We start from the raw sequence: 21735 nt of genomic DNA on the forward strand, positions 1-21735 counted from the left end.
ATTATGCTAGCATTATGCTCCTATTATGCTCATTATTATGCCAGCATAATCGGCGGGTCCCTAATTATCATATTCCACACTGTACTTCCTTCAGGACTGGCAAGTCTGTCTATCATATTCCACACCATACTTCCTTCAGGACTGGCAAGTCTGGTTTCTGTTTTTACCAGAAATGGATTGCTGGTCCAATACACTATCATATTCCACACTGTACTTCCTTCAGGACTGGCAAGTCTGGTTTCTGTAGCAGCTTTCTTCCAACCCTGTCAAAGCCACGAGTGGGAGATTGGCGCCATTAAATGGCCATGGCTTTGTGATAATGGTGTGTAGTGAGCTGGGACTTCACAGAGAGCTCGCCAATAGTGTTCTCAGTCAATTTGGAGTGATTTGAGGGCCTTGGAGAGCCCAAACTTGGCCTCTGGATTCCAATCGTCTTCTTACTTCATTTTATACCCCTATATTAAGCCCACCCACCACCCCCACCCTATTACTACCTCCCACCCTATTACTACCTCCCACCCTATTACTACCTCCCACCCTCCCACCCCACCCTCCCACCCTATTACTACCCCCCACCCTCCCATATTACTACCACCTGTGATATTATTACCCGCTCAAAAAAAGCTGCCCAAAACAGGGCGGCAAATTTTGGGTATCAGAAATGTATACACCCCACAGGGGCGTACGCAGGAATTTTGAAAAGGGGTTTCCACTACAGCTAAGTGGCTGTTATATTAGAGTAGTTTATATTGCCTGACTGCTCTATTAGAGTATCTCGATCTTTTCACCAAAATCATAATTCAGAACAATGCTATAAGCGTTGCTATAAGCGTTGCTATCATGTTAGAAACTATTATTTAACTAAGATAAAAGTTTGAAATGTGTCCTGTTCCATGACAGATTGCAGATTCTGGAAACTTGAAGTGTCAATTTCTTAATGTTTCAAGTACTGTGTAAAATCCAAAGGGGTTTCCTGAAACCCCTGGAAACCCCCCTCCGTACGCCCCTGACCCACTCAGTGATAGGTAGTAAATAGATAAATAATTGGTGCAAATTTTGTTTGCACAGCTGTAGGCACTGGGAAGTTATTACACAATGATTCCTTAAAATCGCCATATCTCCTAACGAAGCTTTGTGCGTCGAAGCCTTGTTTTGTCAAATTCAGTCACATATACAGACAATTTACTGGAACCTCAACCTTGAAATTATCCCATATAAATGCTACTTTGTTTAAATAATAATACTTGACCATGGAATAAAAGATGACTGACTTGCACTCCGGGCTTCATGTTGAGATATAGTTAGCTTTTACCTTAACAAAGCCTAGACCTATGTGAATGAAGTATGCAACTCTGTTTAAAATAGGTAAATCAGTTTATAATACTAATAGCGAAACAGATGAATTGTTGATACCATTCTTAGCTAAATGTTTTATTAGAGTATTGATTTTCTTGCAATTAATCTAAATGCGTAGTGACACATGACTATACATATTTTGATATTTGTACTCCTCAATACTTTCTTGTCATGCCCACAAAAGTGTTAATCATCAACCTTGTTTTAAAGGCTGTGACCGGGACTCGTTTTGTAATTGAATTCATTGTTTCAATAATGGTTCTCACATATCAGTATTACTAATATGTACAGGTTTACAAATGATACCGTAATTCGCTTTATTTCCGTGCAAAAAAATTCATGATAAAAATTTTCGTGTAAAAATATTTTCGCATGATTTACGTAAATGACTGCTCTATTAGAGTAGTTCGATCTTATGTAAAAATTTTCGTGTAAGAACTTTTCATACAGTTTTGCATACGAAAATTATTTTACAACGAGAAAAAAAGGCAAATTCGTGACAGTAGTATCATTTGGTTTACAAGTGATTAATCATTTGGTTTACATATGATATATTATATTATCTGTTGATACTTTGTGCTGTGAAAGTGAGTGTATTTTATTTCACAAGTAAAGTAGAGGTTTGCCATCAGAGAAAAAAAGTGTAGCACATCCTGGGTCAGTATTCAACCACCACCATTTCTACTGCACTCAATACTTTGATTACTTTGCTGTAATAAGGTAGTATCATTGTAGATCTCTATAGGGACTTCAGAAAGTAAATTTATTATACAGGGAAAGGCATAAAGCCTGCTCATTACAATAAAGAATAATAAAATTATCTAATCTAATTTTAAAATCATTACAGAGTTTGTCGACACTTCTTCATTAGGTAATTGGTTCCATTCATTGATAAATCTTATAGCAAAAGAGTTTCTGCGGACAGTCTTCTGTGCATGCGGCTTGGATATCTTGTAACTGTGCCCCCTGGTCACACTTGGTAATTCAGGAAAAATTGATCTGGTTGTATATTAACATTTTGATGGAAAATATTGTAAGCCATATCAGCTCAATAACAGCGGTAGGAATGTGAAGGGATGTTGAGACACTTAAACAGTCATCATACTGCAAGTTAGATAGTTCTGCAATGCACTCAGATTTTAACATCTGACAATCACCAACATAGCTCAGCCCCCAGACAACATCAGCATATTCTAACTTTGTTTGGAAGGTCCTTTAAGAGTTGCTCTACTGTAGTTGATGGCTACTATGTGGTTAAAGCTTTGTGTGCGTGCTTAGGCAATGAGTACAAATCACAGTTTTGTGTGATGAATGATGGGCAACACGTAAACAATGAGCTACTCAGATTTAGGGAATGTACCTAGTAGCTAATATGATTTTATTTAGGTTCATTAAACTATTATAATTAGCTAATCTCTCCTTGACCTGTTAGCAGAAACTGTGGTTGACTTACTTGCATGGTGCTTACACATTAATGTCAGGCATGAATCCTGTCGCTAAATTTTATTCAAGTAAGTCAATTGACCTATAGTGACCCCTTAGCTATTTATTAAACATGACAAACAACATGTTGCTATGTGTACCAAGGGAATACATGACTGGATCAAACTGAAGTTTAGTGTTTAGAGAGATGACAAGCACTATAGTGCACTAGTGTTCTAAAGGTTAACTCAGTTTATTTCCATTCTGAATTCATGACTTATATACCACATGTACAAACATTGTAATTAACTAATTATCATTGTAATTAACTAATTATCATTGATGCTATGCCTAGCCATGTAGGCAACACTGGTCACTAAAACTAATGTTGTTGTGATGGTAATGACCATGAAGACATATTATGCATACATATAAATTATTTATATATGTATTAAAAACAAGGTTAAGTAAACAGACCAACAAGAGACTATAATTATTGTGTACAAGTCTTTTCTCACCTAAGCTCTTCATTCAATTGCTGGTCAGCTAGAAAGAAAATGTGTACTAGCCATCAAGTGTTTATGTACTAATATGGGACTTTTAATATTACCCAACAGTCGACTGAGTCAAGCTCTTTTATTTTTATTTTAATGACATGAAATTTTGGTACTGCTCATAATAGAGTCCTATAGTATAGTCTGTACAACCACAACTGGTGAACTGTCAGTTGGTGCTGGTAAGCCCAAGCTTTATTCTGTGAGCAGGGTGTACTTCATGGATTATGATGCAGTGGCCACTAACCAAAGGAAAGTCTCATTAAGTAATATGCATACGTATGTCTTATTGGTGGTATGGTCTTAATTGGCTAGAGAAGCCCTTTAAGGATTAGCAGAGGTCGGCAAACCAAGATGTACGTATACCATTATCTGTCTGTTCTCAGTCAGTTTGTATCACTGCACAGCTGGTCAAAGTTCACTGAACAAGTATTAGCACAGTAAGTGACATATGTGTATAAGTGAAATAATGTTTTGCTTTGTGCAACACGGAAATTAAACCAAAGGTTATTAGCTAAAACATACTCAGCAGTACTGCAGTGTTGGTTGCACTTTGGCACTGCCATGATATCATGTACTATGTAATTCTGTACTCTTCTGCATCTACTTTTATGGCATATGTTAATTGAGTTGGTTTTAAATATTTTATTTAACAGCTTGTTGCGAAAGTAATACAAAGTGTTTGCAATTATAATTTTAATTGATAACTATTCAGAGTGTTTTAAGATGTTGTCTGATTCATTATTAGATATGTCAATGAGTAAGTATGCTGAAGAATTGGCAAATATTGATTTTACAAATCTTGAAGACATATTTGACTTTAGTGCACGGCCCTCAACTCATTACTCTGCTAGCGCTCCTATAGATTACAGCAAACTGCATCATAAACTTATAGCAGAGCCGAGTGTGAAACTGTCAGACCTACTGTCAATGGCTAACAGAGAAACTGAGTATCAACAGATTAAAATTCATTGTACCAACTGTAGGAGTGGGTTTATCTACCCTGACCAACAAACTGATTCTTGTGCTGGGGAGAAATTATATTATTGTACAAACTGCAAAACATGTTTTTTCAGACAAACTGATCCTACACCAGCTGACCATGTGCCATGCGACCAAGAGGCCAAAATTACAATTGTGAGCAATCCCATATATTCCTCATTTCAATTGGTAAACCACAGTACAGTTTCTCCACTGTTACTTCACTCCAGCAGCTCCTTACCCAGCTATATGACAACCAAATGGTTTATCACAAACAAATGGCTCTTCAACAGTCCTAATACAACATGTGCTGGTGGCAGCACTCTAGAGCAAGTAAATAATACTGTGGTATAGATATCATTTTACGTAGAAGTAGAACATATCAATGATGACACACGTACAGTAGACCCTATATTATTATTGCATAGTTTGACAAAATGTAATATGAGTCAATAACTATCAGTATGACAAGTTACATAATGTGAGGAAAGGGACTCACATATAATCCAATCTCATAATAACATATCACAGGTCTTTGGTATTAAGTAGTTAGGTAATAACTAGCTGCTGAGGGTCAGTTTACAATAACATGAACTCTTTGCTCCTTAACAATGTATTTAATAGCCACATGATTCTACAAATATTATTGTGTGTTCTATTCATTCCAATAGATTTAAAATTAAATCAAATGTAAATGCTAAACACCTCAATTTCCTAGCAAGATCCTTTAATATTGAGGAAGCCATTTAAGGACCATTTCTACATTGTGAAGACTGCTCTTTAATTTTCTGTAGAGCCTTTTATAAAACATGGAAGGCTTTACAATATGACAGGTTGCAGGCAAGGTAAGGTAGCTAATGCACACAAGGAAACTGTTATACGTAGTAATGATACTCTGGTCTGCTTTAATTGTCAGATGAGTACATAATTTTAAGAAGCCTTATATGTGAGTTGAGCTATTTTTACTATTGTATTAGTAATGTGTTGTAAATCTTCTATTGATTAGTCACTGATGTGGTGTTCCAGGACTGTTACTTGACCCATGTATTGTGGCTAAGTGCTCAGTATACTTTCTAATTTTAGTATGAATTCTGATTCGGCAATATACCAGAATCTCACAAATCAAAAGACGGAAAATTCTTGACTTTAGAACATTGTTCAAGCATTTTCCTCTAGAGTTTTTCTCCTTTAGCCTTACTTGTAGTTTCAGGGGCCAGTATTGTCCAGGCCTTGCCTGCTTCTTCATCCAAGCCATTTGGGTGGGATATGGGTACGGTGATGCAACAATAGGTGCTGTTATTTGTGGCAAGCCACCAAATATATTCATTCCCCATATCCTTAATTTTCAACTAAATTCTTCTTGTTATGGTTTGGGAAAGAATTAGTGACAAATTGTCTGTTGGCATAAACTATGTACCAGTAATCATGTTTGCTCCATAGTAAACAACTTACTGTACAAATACTGGTACATTATATTTTAACTGTCATGTGTACTGCATACTGTGACCATGTATGGAGAAAATACAAAAGAATTAATGTGTTGTGAAATTCAGAAATACAGAACTGGTCATGTGTGTAATGTTAGTACACATATTGTACCACAGTGTCATAATGGAATATACTTCAATATAAGTGTGGACTGTATGTGTGGGTCAGAGATGAACTGTCATGAAATGGAGCAATTCTTGTATCAAATTACATAACTGCTCTCTCTTTCTCTCTGTGCAATAAATATGCTTGCACTATCACAATTTTTTATTTTGTGCAATGGCTGTGAATTCACTGGAACAAAGGTCTAACTTATTTTGCGCTTGTGTAAATAGTAGCTGTATGGCCCAAGGGCAGGTTTAGGGGATGTAGAACACCCCTCAAAGTATTAAATTTCACTGTGTGCTATATAAGTGCTAGCTAGTAGATGCTATGCTAGGTAGACAGCTACAGGTGTAATTGCAATTTAAGTATAGACAATGAAAAGACAGATATAGCAAGGGAAGGTCTAATGTCTCCAAAGAATCAGTGAGAGGTGGTCATGAGTAACCTCTAATAGAATAGACTTCATTTAAACTTTTATTAACTCCTTCTTGATCTGTGCACTGCTAACCCACCATTGTTTCTAACTATGCCAATTGCTTAAAGTTCAAATTTTATGCTGACTTGATGTATTGAACCACTTATTCACTGGTTAGCCACATTAATGTTTTGGGTTGAAATGTTTCCTGTTGCAACTATATATGACATTAATTCTAGTATAATTTTAAGCATCTTTTAAGTTAACAAACAAGCTACATGGTGTGTGTGTTCCCAGATCCCCTTCTACCAGAGATTCTAGAAGTAATGTATACAGTAATCACATTGTGTATTTTTGGAACATTTAAATGTGCTAAAACAAAGCATTTAGTACCCATAAAAGCATTGTAAAAGGAGTGGAGCCAATTTTTTTGATAAGACTAAACTAATGACTTGTTTGGCTCCTGTTGTTTCCTTAGAAAATAAGGAGACACTTGGAAATCCCCTCACTATGCAGACCTATGTATGATTTCACAACGGGTGCTGAAAGGTTAAGAAAAGTAGTAACTGGTCAAGCACACTCAGAATGAGCAGTATGCTCTATGTAGTGGGTCTGGAGGCATGCTCACAGAGAATTTTTTTGAGGTATATAGCTTTCTGAAATTGAATCTGGCTGGTAATCTTGCCTAAACTTTACAGTTATGCATGTATGCATTGTAAATTGCTTCATATGTTAAAAGATGGTGATCATCATCAGTTTCTAGCAGTTTTTGTTTACATTAACAATGTGGATCATTATTAGGGGCAGTGTTAGTACTAACATCATCATACAGAGGGTACAAGATAAAAACAGCACACATGCGCAGTTTAAGATTATTGTAAGCTGGATTTCAAGGGGTGTGGGGAGCGTAACAGACTGCAACCTCCAGAAGTTGTGATATTGATGCAAAAACACTAAAAGTGCAACTGCAGCCGTCAACATTAATCTATGTTGCAAATGTTCTCAAAGAATTATCAGTTTATATTACCAGGTGAGGGAATGCTCATCAGAATCACTTATAGTAGGAAATTTCTGGTCTAACTCATTCAGCATCTGAATCTCCTCCTGTGGAAGTTTGGAATTGAAAGGAATGTTGCACTTATACATTGATGAAAACTCTGAATGCAGTCGACAGTTTATTAGAGTACATGTATATTCTATTAGAGTATAGTTAAGTGCTCTATTTAATCTTCAAAAGCGTAGGAACTATGGACTCCTTCTGAATTAGTTCCTGCACACACCTGATAACACATTTACATACATACCTTGGAAACATGCAAGGTGCATGAGTAAATGTTAACTTTCACTCATTGCACACTTTTGTCAATCTAATGGTGGGCACTCGACAAGTGGATAACTCAAGTAAGCAAAAAGATCATAGAAAGAAACCAATTTAGTATGGAGTTGTGGTTTCAATTATGTCATTGTGATGAAAATCAGATCAAGTCAGTGACTGCAAAGTCAAATTTGTCAGAAACTAAGTGTGCTTCCTGTAGTAAGTCAACTGGTATTTATAGTGGTGTCATGCAATACTACATTGATTTGATTTTTTATTAATTTGTGAAAATTCACAGGGGAGAGTAAAAAGCTAAAGAGCCTATAAGAACACTACCAAACAAATAATAACGACACAACACAAACTACAAAAATATTTACATAACGCAAAAAAAAACAAAAACAAACTAGAAGTTATATACATGCAAAATGATTAAGTACAGCAGAACGAAAAACCTTACGTGAATTTACATTACATACAGAAGCTGGTAATTTGTTCCACAAGAAAACTATATGTACAAAAAAAGAGTAACGATATGCATTAATCACCGATGATTTAGTCATAAGTGTCCTAGAATGAGATCTTGTGTTGTTACAATTAAATTTAAAGTGATCATCAAAAGTAATCGAAGTTCGGTGATGCATCAAGTCATACAGAAATAACAATGATATGGTGATGAGTCGTGTGTAAATGGAAGGCCAAGTAAGTTGAGAAAGGCAGGATCCTGATGATGGTGACCAAATGTCACTACATTAAAGTCCCATATGTCACTTGATGAATGTGCTAGTTATTTTAAACCTTTATAAGTAACTTACCACTTCCTGACTACATATAGTGCCTTACTTACCAGCTAAACAATCAACCAGGATGCTGTAGGTTCTGTGTAGGTTCTTTTCTGTAGGTTATAACTAATATTTCAAATACTTCCTTAGCATTCTATAGAGATGTGTGGGAGGAAGGGAGTGCCATTAGGGCCGGAGGATAAAAACAAAACAAAAAAAAACAGGATGTGTGTGTTTCTGTAGAATATGAAATTGAATGAATGCCTGGAGAGATATGATCAGTATACTAGTGTTGGCTGAGTATTTTGGCTTACCATATGTACAAACATTATAAACTAATTACCGTAATTTGCTTTTTTCTTCGTTGTAAAATAATTTTCGTATACAAAATTTGCACGAAAATTTCTTGCACTAAAATTTTTATGCAAGATCGAACTACTCTAATAGAGCAGTCATTTACTTAAATCATACAAAAATATTTTTACACGAAAATTTTTTGCATGAAAATAAAGCGAATTACGGTATCCTATGCCTAACCAGGTAGGCTAGAGTCACTGTCATGGAGACAAAAAACAACCAAAAAGACAAGGTTATGCTTATTAAGCAAACAGACCAACAAGATACTATACTGTGGAATTCTTTTCTCCCTTAAGCTAATTCTAACCAATTCATTCACTTGCTAGTCAGCCAAAAAGAATATGTTTATTTATTTATTTATTATCAATTTTTGTCAATGACAGGGGGCACACAAATGTGTACTAGCTATCAAGTTAAGTAATAGGACTTTTTAATATACCCGACAATTGACTGATTTTCTTATTATCCTAAAGCTGTACAAATGCTACCTGATGACAGAGAACTGTCCTGGAGTTGGTAAGTTCAAGCTTTATTCTGTGAGCAGATTAAGATGCTATTCAACTCATGCATTGTGTTTGTTGAAGGTAGGGTGTACTTCATAATAGTTATCATGACTCAAGATGACTGGCCACAAAACAAAGCAATGTCTCATTGAGTAATAGGTGTGTAGGTCTTATTGTTGGTATGACCTTAATTGGCTAGAGAAGCCCTTTAAGGATTACTAGAGGTTGGCAACTTGAAGACCATTATCTGTCTGTTTTCAGTCAGTTCATAATACTACACAGTTGGTCAAAGTTCACTGAAAAAGTATTACCAAGAGCACAGTAAGTGACGTATGTGTATAAGTGAAAATGTTTTGCTTTGTGGCTAATGTAGCAATAAAGAAATTAAACCAAAGGTTATTAAGCGTACTTTGCAGCTTGCAACAGCGTTGGTTGCACTTTGGTACTTTGCAGCTTGCAGCGGTGTTGGTTGCACTTTGGTACTGCCATGATATCATGTACTATGAAATTTGTATTTACTTGTATGGTATATACTAAGTCTAATGTATGAATTGAGTGGTTTGCTAGACTGCCAGCAAAGTATTACAAAGTGTGTGCAATTATAATTTTAATTGATAACTATTCAGAATGTTGTCTGATTCATTATTAGATATGTCAATGAGTAGATATGCTGAAGAATTGGCAAATATTGATTTCACAAATCCTGAAGACATTTTTTACTTTAGTGCAAGGTCCTCATCAGAGGAACAAGATGATTGTTATATAACTCATTACTCTGCTCCTTTAGACTATAGTAAACTGCCTCGTAAACTTACAGCAGAGCCGAGTGTGAAACTGTCAGATCTACAGTCAATGGCCAACTGTTCATATAACAACTACAGAGAAGTTGAATATCAACAGATTAAAATTCAGTGTACAAATTGTGGGAGTGGGTTTATTTACCCAAACCAACAAACTGATTCTTGTGTTGGGGAGCAATTATACTATTGTCCAAACTGCAAAACATGTTTTTTCAGACAAACCAATTCTACACCAGCTGACCATGTGCCATGTCACCAAACTGACAAAATGCATTGTTGTGTTTGTGGTCAGGTTTACCAGGACTTGACTAGGTTCATCTTCCACTGCCAGTCACATGATGAGAGTGAATACCATAAAGTGTGTACAAATAAAAAACTTGTAACAAGTCAACCTCACACTGCAGTAGGACCACCTGATCTTGTGGCCATTCCCACAAATGAGGCTATTAGTATTTCCCATGCTGGCGATAATCTTATTACTGAAGAGGCCAACATTACAATTGTGAGCAATTCCATATATTCCTCTAAATCTACTGTTCCATTAGTAAATTACAGTACAGTTTCTCCGCTGTTACTTCACTCCAGTAGCTACTTACCCAGCTATGACAACCGAATGGTTTATCACAACCAAATAGTTTATCACAACCAAATGGCTCTTCAACAGTCCTACAACAACATGTGCTGGTGGCAGCACCCCAGAGCAAGTAAATACCATATAGGTAGAGTTTATGTACACAATACATAGAATGTAGAACTTAGCATGATGATGACACAGTAGACTCTGTATATAGCCATATTGCATAGTGTGACAATGTGTAAATGTAAGTCAGTATCTAAGTATATTTAACAATTTTGGAGAAAAGGGACCCACAAATAACCAATCTGATAAGCATGCATGTAACAAGTGAAAGATCTATGCATGATATTGTGTAGTTAGGCATTATCTAGCTGCTGCTGACAAATGTTGAGGGAATTCTATCATCAGTGGTAGGTCAGTTCACAAAAATGTAAATGCTTTGCTCCTTTCTACAGGCATTATTGTGGGTTCTCTACATTTAAAATTAAATCTGTAAATACTAAACACTTCAATTACCCCATAAGACCTTAAAAGAATATCAAGGAAACCAGTTAAAGAACCATTTGCAGTTGAATGCTGTTTTTAATTTTCTGGAGACGCTTTTGTAAATGTTGGCATTGCACTCCAGCCTATTATGCTTTTAATTATTATATATTTGATGCAGGCCTAAACAAGTCAATGATGGTAATGTAATGAAAATGTTCTAATCGAATAATACATAATCTGATCAGTCAAGTGCTGACATCATTGAGGTGTTCCAGGACTGTTTGACCCATGCAATGGCTAATTGTTTGATTGACACGTCACATGATTTTACTTTCAATTTTATCAATACAGTCACTGGGAAATCAATGTAGTACCAGAATCTCATAATTTAAATGAAAGGAAATCCTTTAGTTTTGAGGTTATACATCACAGCTTTCAGGCGTTACCTCTGCATGGAGTTTTCCTCCTTCACTTTCTAGGTTTCATGCAGTTTCAGGGACTTATATTGTCTATCCTTTACTTTCTTTGTATCTAAGTTGTTCAGATGGTACTGTGATACAGTGACAGCTGCTGTTATTTGTGACAAGCCAACAATTATATTCATGCCCCATGTCCTTAATTTTCAACTAAATTTCTCAATGATTTTGGTTTGGGAAAAATTAGTGACAAATTGTCCATTAGCATGAAATGCCGGTTGCTATGTTTTGCTCGACCACAACTGATTAATATAGGTGATGGACTGATGAAGAAAGTTTACTGTATAAAGAAGTGTTTTACAGCATACCATGCAAAATGCATAGAAGTTAAATATGCTTGTACACATTTTCATTCGATGAAATTCAGAATCCACACTGAACTGGTTATAGTGTTAGTACATAGCTAATGTCATAAATTGTACCGTATAATAATTATAGTGTCATCATAATTAAATACACTACAATGCTGTATGTGAAGATTATTACATAGAAAAGTCAGCAAAGCTTGTCAAAGTATAACACACATACACACACTGTCTTGAAAGCTTTTTTTTTACAGCACAGGCAAACTAATTACATGAGCACTGGATTCTCATCTAAAATTCAAGAGTACATACAAACATCAGAAGTTTACCATAGTTGAAATATACATCTACAATAAACGTGATCTTAACTATAGCCTTGTAAAATATATATAAAACAACAATAGCAATACAATATCCAGACAGGCAGTACATACAGATGAGTTACATTATGTATATAAAATCTGCTTCAAAATGCACATGATCTATTTTTGTGGTGTAATTTTATGAATATTGCATTGCATTGTGTTACTTCCATAGGTTTTGTGAATGTACTTTATATTAAGTGAAGCTGACATTTTAACAGCTCTATACAAAATGAAAACTATTCATCGCTATTGTATTAGAGTGCAAAAAGCTTTAAAATGGTAAAAGTTAATTTGAATGACACTGCACAATATAGAAAATATAATCTAGACACATAAAAGCAAGCCCGTAGACCTACAATTTCAAGCATAAAGTGTCCATGTTAAAACAGCAAAGATGAGATGGGTGCCCCAGTGCACCATTTCGAATCAAACGTGTTAGCCAAAATATGTTTATAATGATGTTAATGGCAATAAATTGTAATCATGACAGCATCATGATCACATGACTGCTGTTCAGTAGAGATGTCACGATCAAAATTAACATCATTGCAACAACCTTTGGATTGAAGGCCATACCTATTTTTACAGTTTGGATTTTTTGGCATGGACACTGTAGATGGCATTTGCATTACAAATAGACACTCTGTGGCCTTTAATTTCCCAATGGCGATATAAGTAGGGTAGATAAAAAAGCACACACATACATTTCACTGTGAAAAAAGCTCAGAATAATAAGGTCTATAACAGTCTTATTATGTTAGTATTGGAATGAAATAGTACAGTATATATTAATAGATTAGGACTTTACTATAACAAGCTTACTGAATACATTTAAGATGGTCATATATTAGAGATTAAATCACTAGTATAGTGCGGTGTATTATCAGACTATACTAAGCCTATTTCAACCATATATTGGCTACTATACTACTGTACTTTTTTACTTTCCTATAATCTGTGGCTACCTTAATTAAATAACTTCTATAATTATATTTGTAATGAATTTAATTCTGTAAATATGTTAAACCACAATAGGTACAGCTAGTAAATCAATGTCTCCTTGGCCATGACAGTATCAAATCAATTTCATCATTTATCAGTCTTTATCCAACTGCAGCAGGTAAGACAGTAAATACAATTCACAAGTTCCATTACAAATTACCTGTATTATCATCACTATGTAGAACTCTATGACAATCTGTTAGCCGTCTGGTAGAACTGTCCCACAACTCTAATACAAAGATGGTAAATATAATGTTTATTCTGGACAATCGTTGGACTTACAGTTTGTAACGATAAGAATCTCATAAAACCGAGACCTTGTCTGGAAACCTAGCATTACCATGTAGAACGGCGGCTAGATCCCACAACTCTATTAAAGATGGTAAATATAATGCGTATACTGAACAATCATTGTACTTACAGTTTGTAACAATCTTTTAAAACTGAGACCGACAATCCATGTACAACTAAGACAAGTCTGATAAGACCAGGTCTCACAACCCTAAATGGAGGCAAACATAATTCATATTCTGGATTACTTGGTGTACTTACAGGTGTTATTAGTGAGTCTAACCAGACATAAAACAGCCACTTAGTATGTGACTTTGTTGGGCTAATGTGTACGTAAGCTCACAAGAAGCATCTGATACACTGATAACCAAGTCCAAGAATCTTGTAATCACTAAGTACAACTGAAACAAGACTAAATATAATATAATTTGCATACTCTCAGTGAACTTACTTTTGTTAGCAATACGAGCATGGTCAGTGAAATAAGGACAAACAAGATGGAACAGGTTCTTGAAAGCACTCAACTCATTTACAGTGCCAGACGAGATAGCAGCTGTCAGCTGTTGATAAAAAGTAGTGAAAAACATGAAGAAATGAGACCGGTTCCCAGAAGAAATGAGACCAGTTTCCACAAACCTAAACGAAGGTAAATATAAATGTATACTGGACACTCTCAGTGTACTTACTTACAGATGTTAGCAATACGAAGAATCTCCTAGAACTGAGACCAAGTCTGTAATTCCTACCCTATTGAAAAGAAAATGAATAAAAACACAATCAGACTTAATGCACTTACAGCTGTAAGTAATTAGAAGATGATGTTGAACAACTCCGTGAAAAAAACCAAAAAGTCCACACATGGTTGCTACCAGATTCTTTAAAGGAAGCAGCTGCCATTGAAGGAAACTAACACTGCAGATGTTGTACGCTGACAGCCTGTAGAACCAAGAGGTTCGACAAGAAACTGTACCTCTGAAGAGATAATATACAAAATCATAAGAGCAGACCATGCATACTCTTACCCTTGATGGCTTATGAACTGTGTCCACTCGTCATCCGCCATAAGCTGAGATAACAGGATATAAAACATGTAATACGTACACAGCAACACCAAAGTTGAATCATTTGCAGGCCATTGTCATACGATACACAATAAACAATTTAATACGGCTAAACCTATCGTACAAGCTATCATTTTAGTCTAATACTTACTCATCTAGAGCTGTTTTTGATGGCTGCCATTGAAGGAATTGTCCACTTGGCCGCGCCACATCACCACTACTGTGACAGGCCAGCAGGGATGTACAGTTGTGGTCCATAACTATCATCGTGGCTCATTGGACGATGGCGCCGATCGCGCACACTCTCTCCGCGAGATACACCGTCCGAGCGCCACCACCATATCACTCACATTTACAGCCTATGATACAACAATAGCGACAAAGATGGCGACTTAATTGCACCTAATACGCATGCGCACGCCACTGACTCCTTCAATTTTAGACAAGCATTACTACGAAGTTTTGCAGGTGTGCTAACTGTGCAAGAAAATCTAGATTCTTAGATTGAATAATGGTATTATATGCTTTGCCATATGAAAATGTGTGTGTATGAAATTATCACAATAAACTGAAGCTAGTTAGCTAGATATAGTGATTAACAGAAGTGTAGCTACTTATTGTAAAATCATCATGACTTTGTTTGGTACAGTAAAAAAATCTTAAGTCACATGGGATGGTGATAATGAGATGGTGAAGCTAAAAATAAGACAATAATGAGATCTGATGGTGAAGCTAAAAAGTTATCACATTTAGTTAAGTAAACAAAGCCATACAAAGAATGTGTATTAAACTAAAGTATAATCTGTTTCCCATAATATAAGATGGGGTTTATACTAAAGTATAAGATAGTTAGTATAATGCAAGACTATACTGAGATTATTTGTATAGTTTAAGCCATTAGATATACCATCTTATATTCCTCTTTTTTCACAGTGTTTGCCAGTCGCATGAGGAAATCCATTATTAAAATTATACTGTAACATATAGTAAGTACATGTTGAGCTGGATCCTCAAAAACATTTAATAATTCATGGCTGCAATAACACACGATCTTGAAATTTGGTTTATTTGTAGCACTGCTTGACCTGCTAAAAATATTTTGAAATCTTTAATATCTACGGCCAATCAAAATTTTCATCATACATTTCCTATGGGAGGCCTTAAAAGTGCAATGTCTATTATGGCTCTTTCCCAAACTTGTAATGGAGCCAAACTGCGAGTCTGTTGTTGACACCTTTGCTGTCACATCTTATCATCTGGTTGGCTGAAATGTTAACTCTCTTGAGAAAAAAATCACATTTAATTTTTAGCTGTTTTTCAAGATCCAGCTCAACTTGTACATACTATAGTATGCTGATATAAAATATGCTTTGCTAAGTTTTACAAAGCCCATGCATGCAGCAAAACAAGGGATCAATTTCTGAGGCTACTGTTGTGAAATGGGTTAAAGAATTGTTTCAATATTCAATTACTTCAAGAAAAAATTCCATGCCCACACTATAGTATAGTTTATTTGATTCTATCACCCTGTTTCATAGGTAAAATCTATAATATTTCTTGAATGATTGCTCTATTAAGAAGCTGAAAAACATTTAACAAGAGAAGTGTAGTAATGGCTCATGATATGCATCTGAAATACTACTCAACTGATTATGCACAATGTTAACTAATTTAAATTCTGGCTCAAGAGAAGTGTAGTAATGGCTCATGGCTGCATCTGCAAAAATATTAAATCAACCACATTGCTTATATGGCTGCAAGAGTCAAAGGCGAGGCACAAAGTTGCTGCACCATCAGACTAACAACTTCCAGTCTATTGCATTCAACTCATTGGGTCTGCAATGGGAAGTATAACACACAATGGGTTGGTCGCATTAGGTTTTCAGATGGCCTAAATTGGTGACAGACTTGTCTATGGCTCTCTGATGCCCAGGGACTGGATTGAAACATTTGGTACAGATAAGTATGATGTGATTTGCATTTATCTTGTGAGATTTCAGCCTATAAGCTGCCCCATGACCATGCAGCTGCTATTTGGCTGTGTGCCTTCAGAATTATCATCTACAGCCATTTTGAACCAGTCTGTGCCCACCCCACCACCCTCACCTTGAAACAGCTAGGCTGTTTTGTTTTATATATATATATCAAGCAATGGAAAACACATGTAACTTTAACAAGGTGTTCACTGTAAAAAAAAAAAAAATTTGTACAACAATTGTTCAATAAATAAACACAAATGTATTACAATGATATGTGATGTGCACAGGTTTTGTCAGTTTTTAAAAACATAATACACAATGTGTAAATTGAAATATAATCCACCTGCTACAACTTTTTCTAATTATACACGTCATTTAAAACTCAACAAACCATAAACATTTACAACAAAGATAGTAATAAAGGTTATGCATAATACCACTATGGGGTTTATAACAGGATTACTGTAGAAGAGCTCTATAGCAAATAACAGCCAAAATGGTCTTACAATAACCAACCCTTTCATTCCATGTGGATAGCTGTCCACTACACTAGAAGATGCAAGAAAATAAGTAGCCCTTTCTGTGGCACACAAAATTACAGGGACAGTGTGATAAAAGATAACATGTGATTCCATAGTGAAATGAATGGTGTCGTTTAAATAGAACAACAACAGCATCACTACAAATGATGCTATTGTATCTATAGCTACATCAAATATCACCACATATAATAAGTTTAACCTAATGAAAAGGTGGGAATTCCTTATTAAGGTTCTACAAAATACAGTAAACATAAGCAATACAAAAATAGATGCCAAGTCCAAAGCTAATGCAATTATCAATGCTTGTATCACTTCTGTAAGGTGAACACATGGATAACAAGAGCTATAAGAAATTCTAAGGAATAGGTTACCATTTGCATGATACTGAGCATTACCAATTAGTTGGTTTAGGGAAACAAAAGGTAATAAAAATGAATAAATTGTGTCTCCTGTTAATCTATTCGAACATTCACTGCAAAGGTTGTCCTTTAGCAAGTAGACTATTTTGTAATGGTCAATGTCACTGTGTTGGTTTAACAGTTCTATTATAAATGCTCCATTCATTGGCCAATAACCAGACTCTTGTAGCTCATCATCATATGGGCCCCTCACAGGATGGACAGATACATATAAATAGTCATTATCAACTTCAACACCAAAAGCCACTTTATATCCTCTTTCAAAAGCAAACAACTCAAAAGAATGTTCTATGTAGTCATTTATTGTGAAATTGGATACGGATACAATAGTTGGAGCCACTATTCTGTGGTTTAGTTTTTTAATCCATAAGCCTTCTTCCAGACTTTGCTCTTTCTCTTGAACAAAATGTGTTCCAGATATAACATTGCTGTCAATTATGGTGCATTGCCAAGCTGCAGGGAACATTTTTCTTATCTCCAACATGACAGAGATCATGAATAACAACAGTAGCACAACTACAGCTATCAACAACACAATGCTTGTAATTAATGTGATCTTTGAGACACTTAAGCTTATTACTCTATCTTTTGAACTTGAGTGAAGTGCTTTAGTACATTTCCTGGTCTTGTTTATTTTGGCAGTCTCATCATGAGGTAGTGTAGTCTCTGCAATTAAATTTCAAAAAAGTAGGTATGTCAACTTAAAATTACAAGCAAAATTATTTATTACCTATTAGTCTAACACTCATTTAATGATACAGTACGGTAGTTAGCTATACAGCCTGTCAATAATATACTGCATCTGTGACTAAAGTAAGAATTAAATGTCTACTACTATGGCTGCTGGTATAGATGGCCTCCCTTGTTTCATTACTTTTTTATTTCTATTATCCCTAGTCAAATGCAAAATTTCAAACTCTTCAGTAAACTTGTTTGCTTAATTACTTTTTAGTACAATCACAATTCATTACTGGACTGGTGAATCAGTGCATGCAAGGAAAGAATGATGCCAGAATTTAATTGCCCCAACTATCAATGAAAAGCAATGTGGGTTATGTTCCACCAATTATATAGTGTTACAAACAAAGAACTGCATGAGAAGCTTCTCTGCAATCAATCCCGTTATTACGGACAATCCTTGTGACATGGTAGAAACTATAATGCACTACCCACGAATCAACACATACATGATAGGTAAAGAAAAACAGGAGGTTAAACATGGTCCATGTATTGTAGGTGCCGTGGTTGGCAAATGGGCACATCTCGGACCAAAGCAGCATTGGATAGTGAAGTAATCAAGCCTGTACCCTTAGGGGGTGTATACCCTTAAGGCACATTTGGGTTTGATTATGTCTAACCAATATTGCCAAGCTGCCATGACAAAAAAGGGCACTGGTCATTGGGAAATATCATTGGTCAAAAAGCCCAATCCTTCATGTACATTACTACCATAGCATATGATATCTGGGTCTGACCAGGATTGCACTTCAGATGATAATCATACTTGACAGTAGAGCTGTGAAACTGGGAAAAATTTTATAACTGGTTACTAGGCAAATCATAACTGCTGGTTATCCAGATAACTAAACTTAACAAAAAATTTATAGTGTATTATACTAGTAGTGCATAGCCGAAGTACAGTAATAGGCAACAAGAAATGGCTGTAGCTAGAAGCTCATTTCATCAACTTGCATATTTGTGCATATATACTCCATTTAATGTGTCCTGTAGTAGTTGTCTATCACGGAATCAGATGGCATCATTACCAATGTGCGGGGAAATAGACATTCTCTCCTAGGATGAGGGAAGCCTTTATATGTAAAGCTAAACCCTACAACAAGTGTGACACCAATGAAAAGAGTACCCAAACCATACATTTTGAGTAAAATATTAGCTAGAGATCTTGGTTATCTGGTTATGAGAAAAAAACTGATAACTGAATTCATTAACAATAACTGGTTGATTAATCGGGTAAGTTTTAGAACTCTATTTGACAGGACCATCAGGTCTTCTCTATGTTATAGAAATGACCATTGCTGGTTAGTAAAGAAATTAAACTGTGGGAGCAGTGAAATTAAGTTACATGCACTGCTAAAAAAAAGTGTGATTATTTGGAGCTTAATAGGAAGTATAAAACCAATAACTGTTTTCATACCCTCCATATAAATATTTCAGTGATCACTCATTGGTATAGCATTACAAGTATTACAAATGAGTACGGGTCATAAAAATAGTAGGGGTCATTTATTCACTACTTCAGTGTTATACAGCCTGTCAATAGCATTGCCATGACCAAAGTACGGATTATACGTTTGTCCACTAGTATAGCTGTAGATGACCTCCCTGGTTTCATTGCCTTTTGGTTTCATTGCCTTTTGGTTTCATCGCCTTTTGTTTCTACGGTCCCACTTTTTTGAAATAACAATTCATCATTGGTAAACCATCACATACCACATCATTGAAACGAATGGCATCAATACATTGCAAAAATCAATTGCATGACTAACACATGCTCTGACTACATGGCTGGAGTCCAGAGATTTTGAGTGGTCAGGCCATCCAAGGAGGTCATGCAATCAAAGGTTATTTTCATATGATATATGAACCTAGGGGGATCCATGGGCATGCTCTCCCAGACAAATTTGTGAAAATAGTTGATCTGAAATGGCATTATATATTTGGAGACTATTTTATACATGCAGTCTCTTTCTCCTTTTTTGTTTACATCAAGAATATATCCTGGTAACTTTGTGCTATTGTACAATTACTTCAATTTCATGTCTAGCTGATTATTTTACTTCCACGATGTTTCTTAAAGTGAATGTTTAGTTCTTTGAGAATTGGAAGCAATTTTGATTGTAATTGCTAATGCAAGACATAAATGAACAATTAGTGCAACATCATGCAGATAATTCAATGGAACTTTTGGAAAAGTACAACATAGCTATACTAGCTTAGATCAAGTAGTGTAATTAGGACAGTGGCTATATTCTGCCAAACACCCTATTAAAGTATTGTGATGGCTGTTCTATTAGAGTATATCGCGGTCACTGTTCTATTAGAGTGTCTTGATCTTTTCACAATATTCAAGTAGCTGAAAAGTGGTTGGACTGGCCAAACCATGGGCTCCAGCTCTACTCACATGGCCAGATTGCCTTATCCTCTCTTTTTGAGTGATGGAACCAAACAACTACCGTACGGAAGAAAACTTTGGCGGTAAAAAACTTTGGTGAATTTGGCGAATCAATAGCAATTCGCCAAAGTTTTTTTTCACCAACTTACAGGCAATCACGTGAATGAGCACTCTGCGGAAGCGTGTCGAACCGAGTGTCGAACAGGAGTGACAAAATGGCTATGTCAATCTTAAATTACTACAAACGTACCAAGCGTGACTCTGTGTCATCTTCGAGTACTAACCTACCCGATCCCCAAGGGCCTTTGAGTTCGTCAGTTCCGCCTGGTGCGATTTCTAGTGCCAACAAGACGGTAACTGAAAAACTTGAGGAAAAACCAGATGGAAAAAAGCCCTGTAGAGGACCTTATCAGATGCTAACAGATGCGCAAAAGCTGATGATAGCCCGAAGAGCTGCCGAGTATGGAACTACAGCTACCATCAGGTACTTTGCCACAGAATACCGCCGGAAAGCTGAGCTGCCCCCGCTCAAAGAAACATCTGTTCGTCGACTAAAAGACCTCTATAAGGGACAGCTACGTGTTGAGGGAGACATTCCAAGTGTAGAGGATTTTGCAAGGTTCACAACGAAAAAGAACGGACGTCCGCTGAAAATAGGAGAGGACCTAGATCAGCAGGTTAGAGAATACATTCAATACCTGAGGTCCACTGGCACTAGTATCAATACCACAGTGGTCATAGCTTCTGCAGAAGGAATTTTGATGCATGAAAATGCAGATATGCTGTCAAGAGTAGATCTCAATAAAGGCTGGGCACAATATTTGCTTCACAGAATGGGTTACGTTAAGCGCAAGGCGACCACAAAGGCAAAAGTGACTGTTGAAAACTTTGCTGCAGTAAAGGAAGATTATTTGCTAGAAATCAAGCAAGTAATAACAATGGATGAAATTCCAGCTGACCTGATCATCAACTTTGATCAAACTGGGTTAAGCATTGTACCATCCTCTGACTGGACAATGGA

At 36.0% G+C, this 21735-nt stretch overlaps 1 protein-coding gene and 1 long non-coding RNA gene across 6 annotated transcripts; both read right to left on the reverse strand.

Moving 5' to 3' along the window:
* Positions 1-13274: 13274 nt before the first annotated feature.
* LOC136240526 (uncharacterized) lies at positions 13275-15571 on the reverse strand. Of its 5 annotated transcripts, none has more exons than XR_010693860.1 (10): positions 14793-15571; positions 14603-14646; positions 14377-14552; positions 14271-14327; positions 14032-14216; positions 13842-13992; positions 13711-13791; positions 13572-13659; positions 13450-13518; positions 13275-13398 (listed from the first exon to the last, which is right to left on the reverse strand). It is a non-coding gene; the product is annotated as an uncharacterized lncRNA (long non-coding RNA). The 5 variants fall into 5 exon arrangements; XR_010693859.1 differs by having other exon boundaries at positions 13842-13981; positions 14032-14140; positions 14267-14327; positions 14793-15566; XR_010693858.1 differs by having other exon boundaries at positions 13842-13981; positions 14032-14140; positions 14793-15565.
* Positions 15572-16792: 1221 nt separating this feature from the next.
* LOC136240732 (uncharacterized) lies at positions 16793-19578 on the reverse strand. The gene is made up of 2 exons (XM_066031772.1): positions 18162-19578; positions 16793-18103 (listed from the first exon to the last, which is right to left on the reverse strand). Exon 2 carries the CDS (start codon positions 18075-18077, stop codon positions 16992-16994), a length of 1086 nt encoding a protein of 361 aa, XP_065887844.1. The 5' UTR covers positions 18078-18103; positions 18162-19578; the 3' UTR covers positions 16793-16991.
* Between the last annotated feature and the right edge of the window lie 2157 nt (positions 19579-21735).

This window comes from Dysidea avara, chromosome 12 (genome assembly GCF_963678975.1).
Source record: "Dysidea avara chromosome 12, odDysAvar1.4, whole genome shotgun sequence".
NCBI lineage: Eukaryota > Metazoa > Porifera > Demospongiae > Dictyoceratida > Dysideidae > Dysidea > Dysidea avara.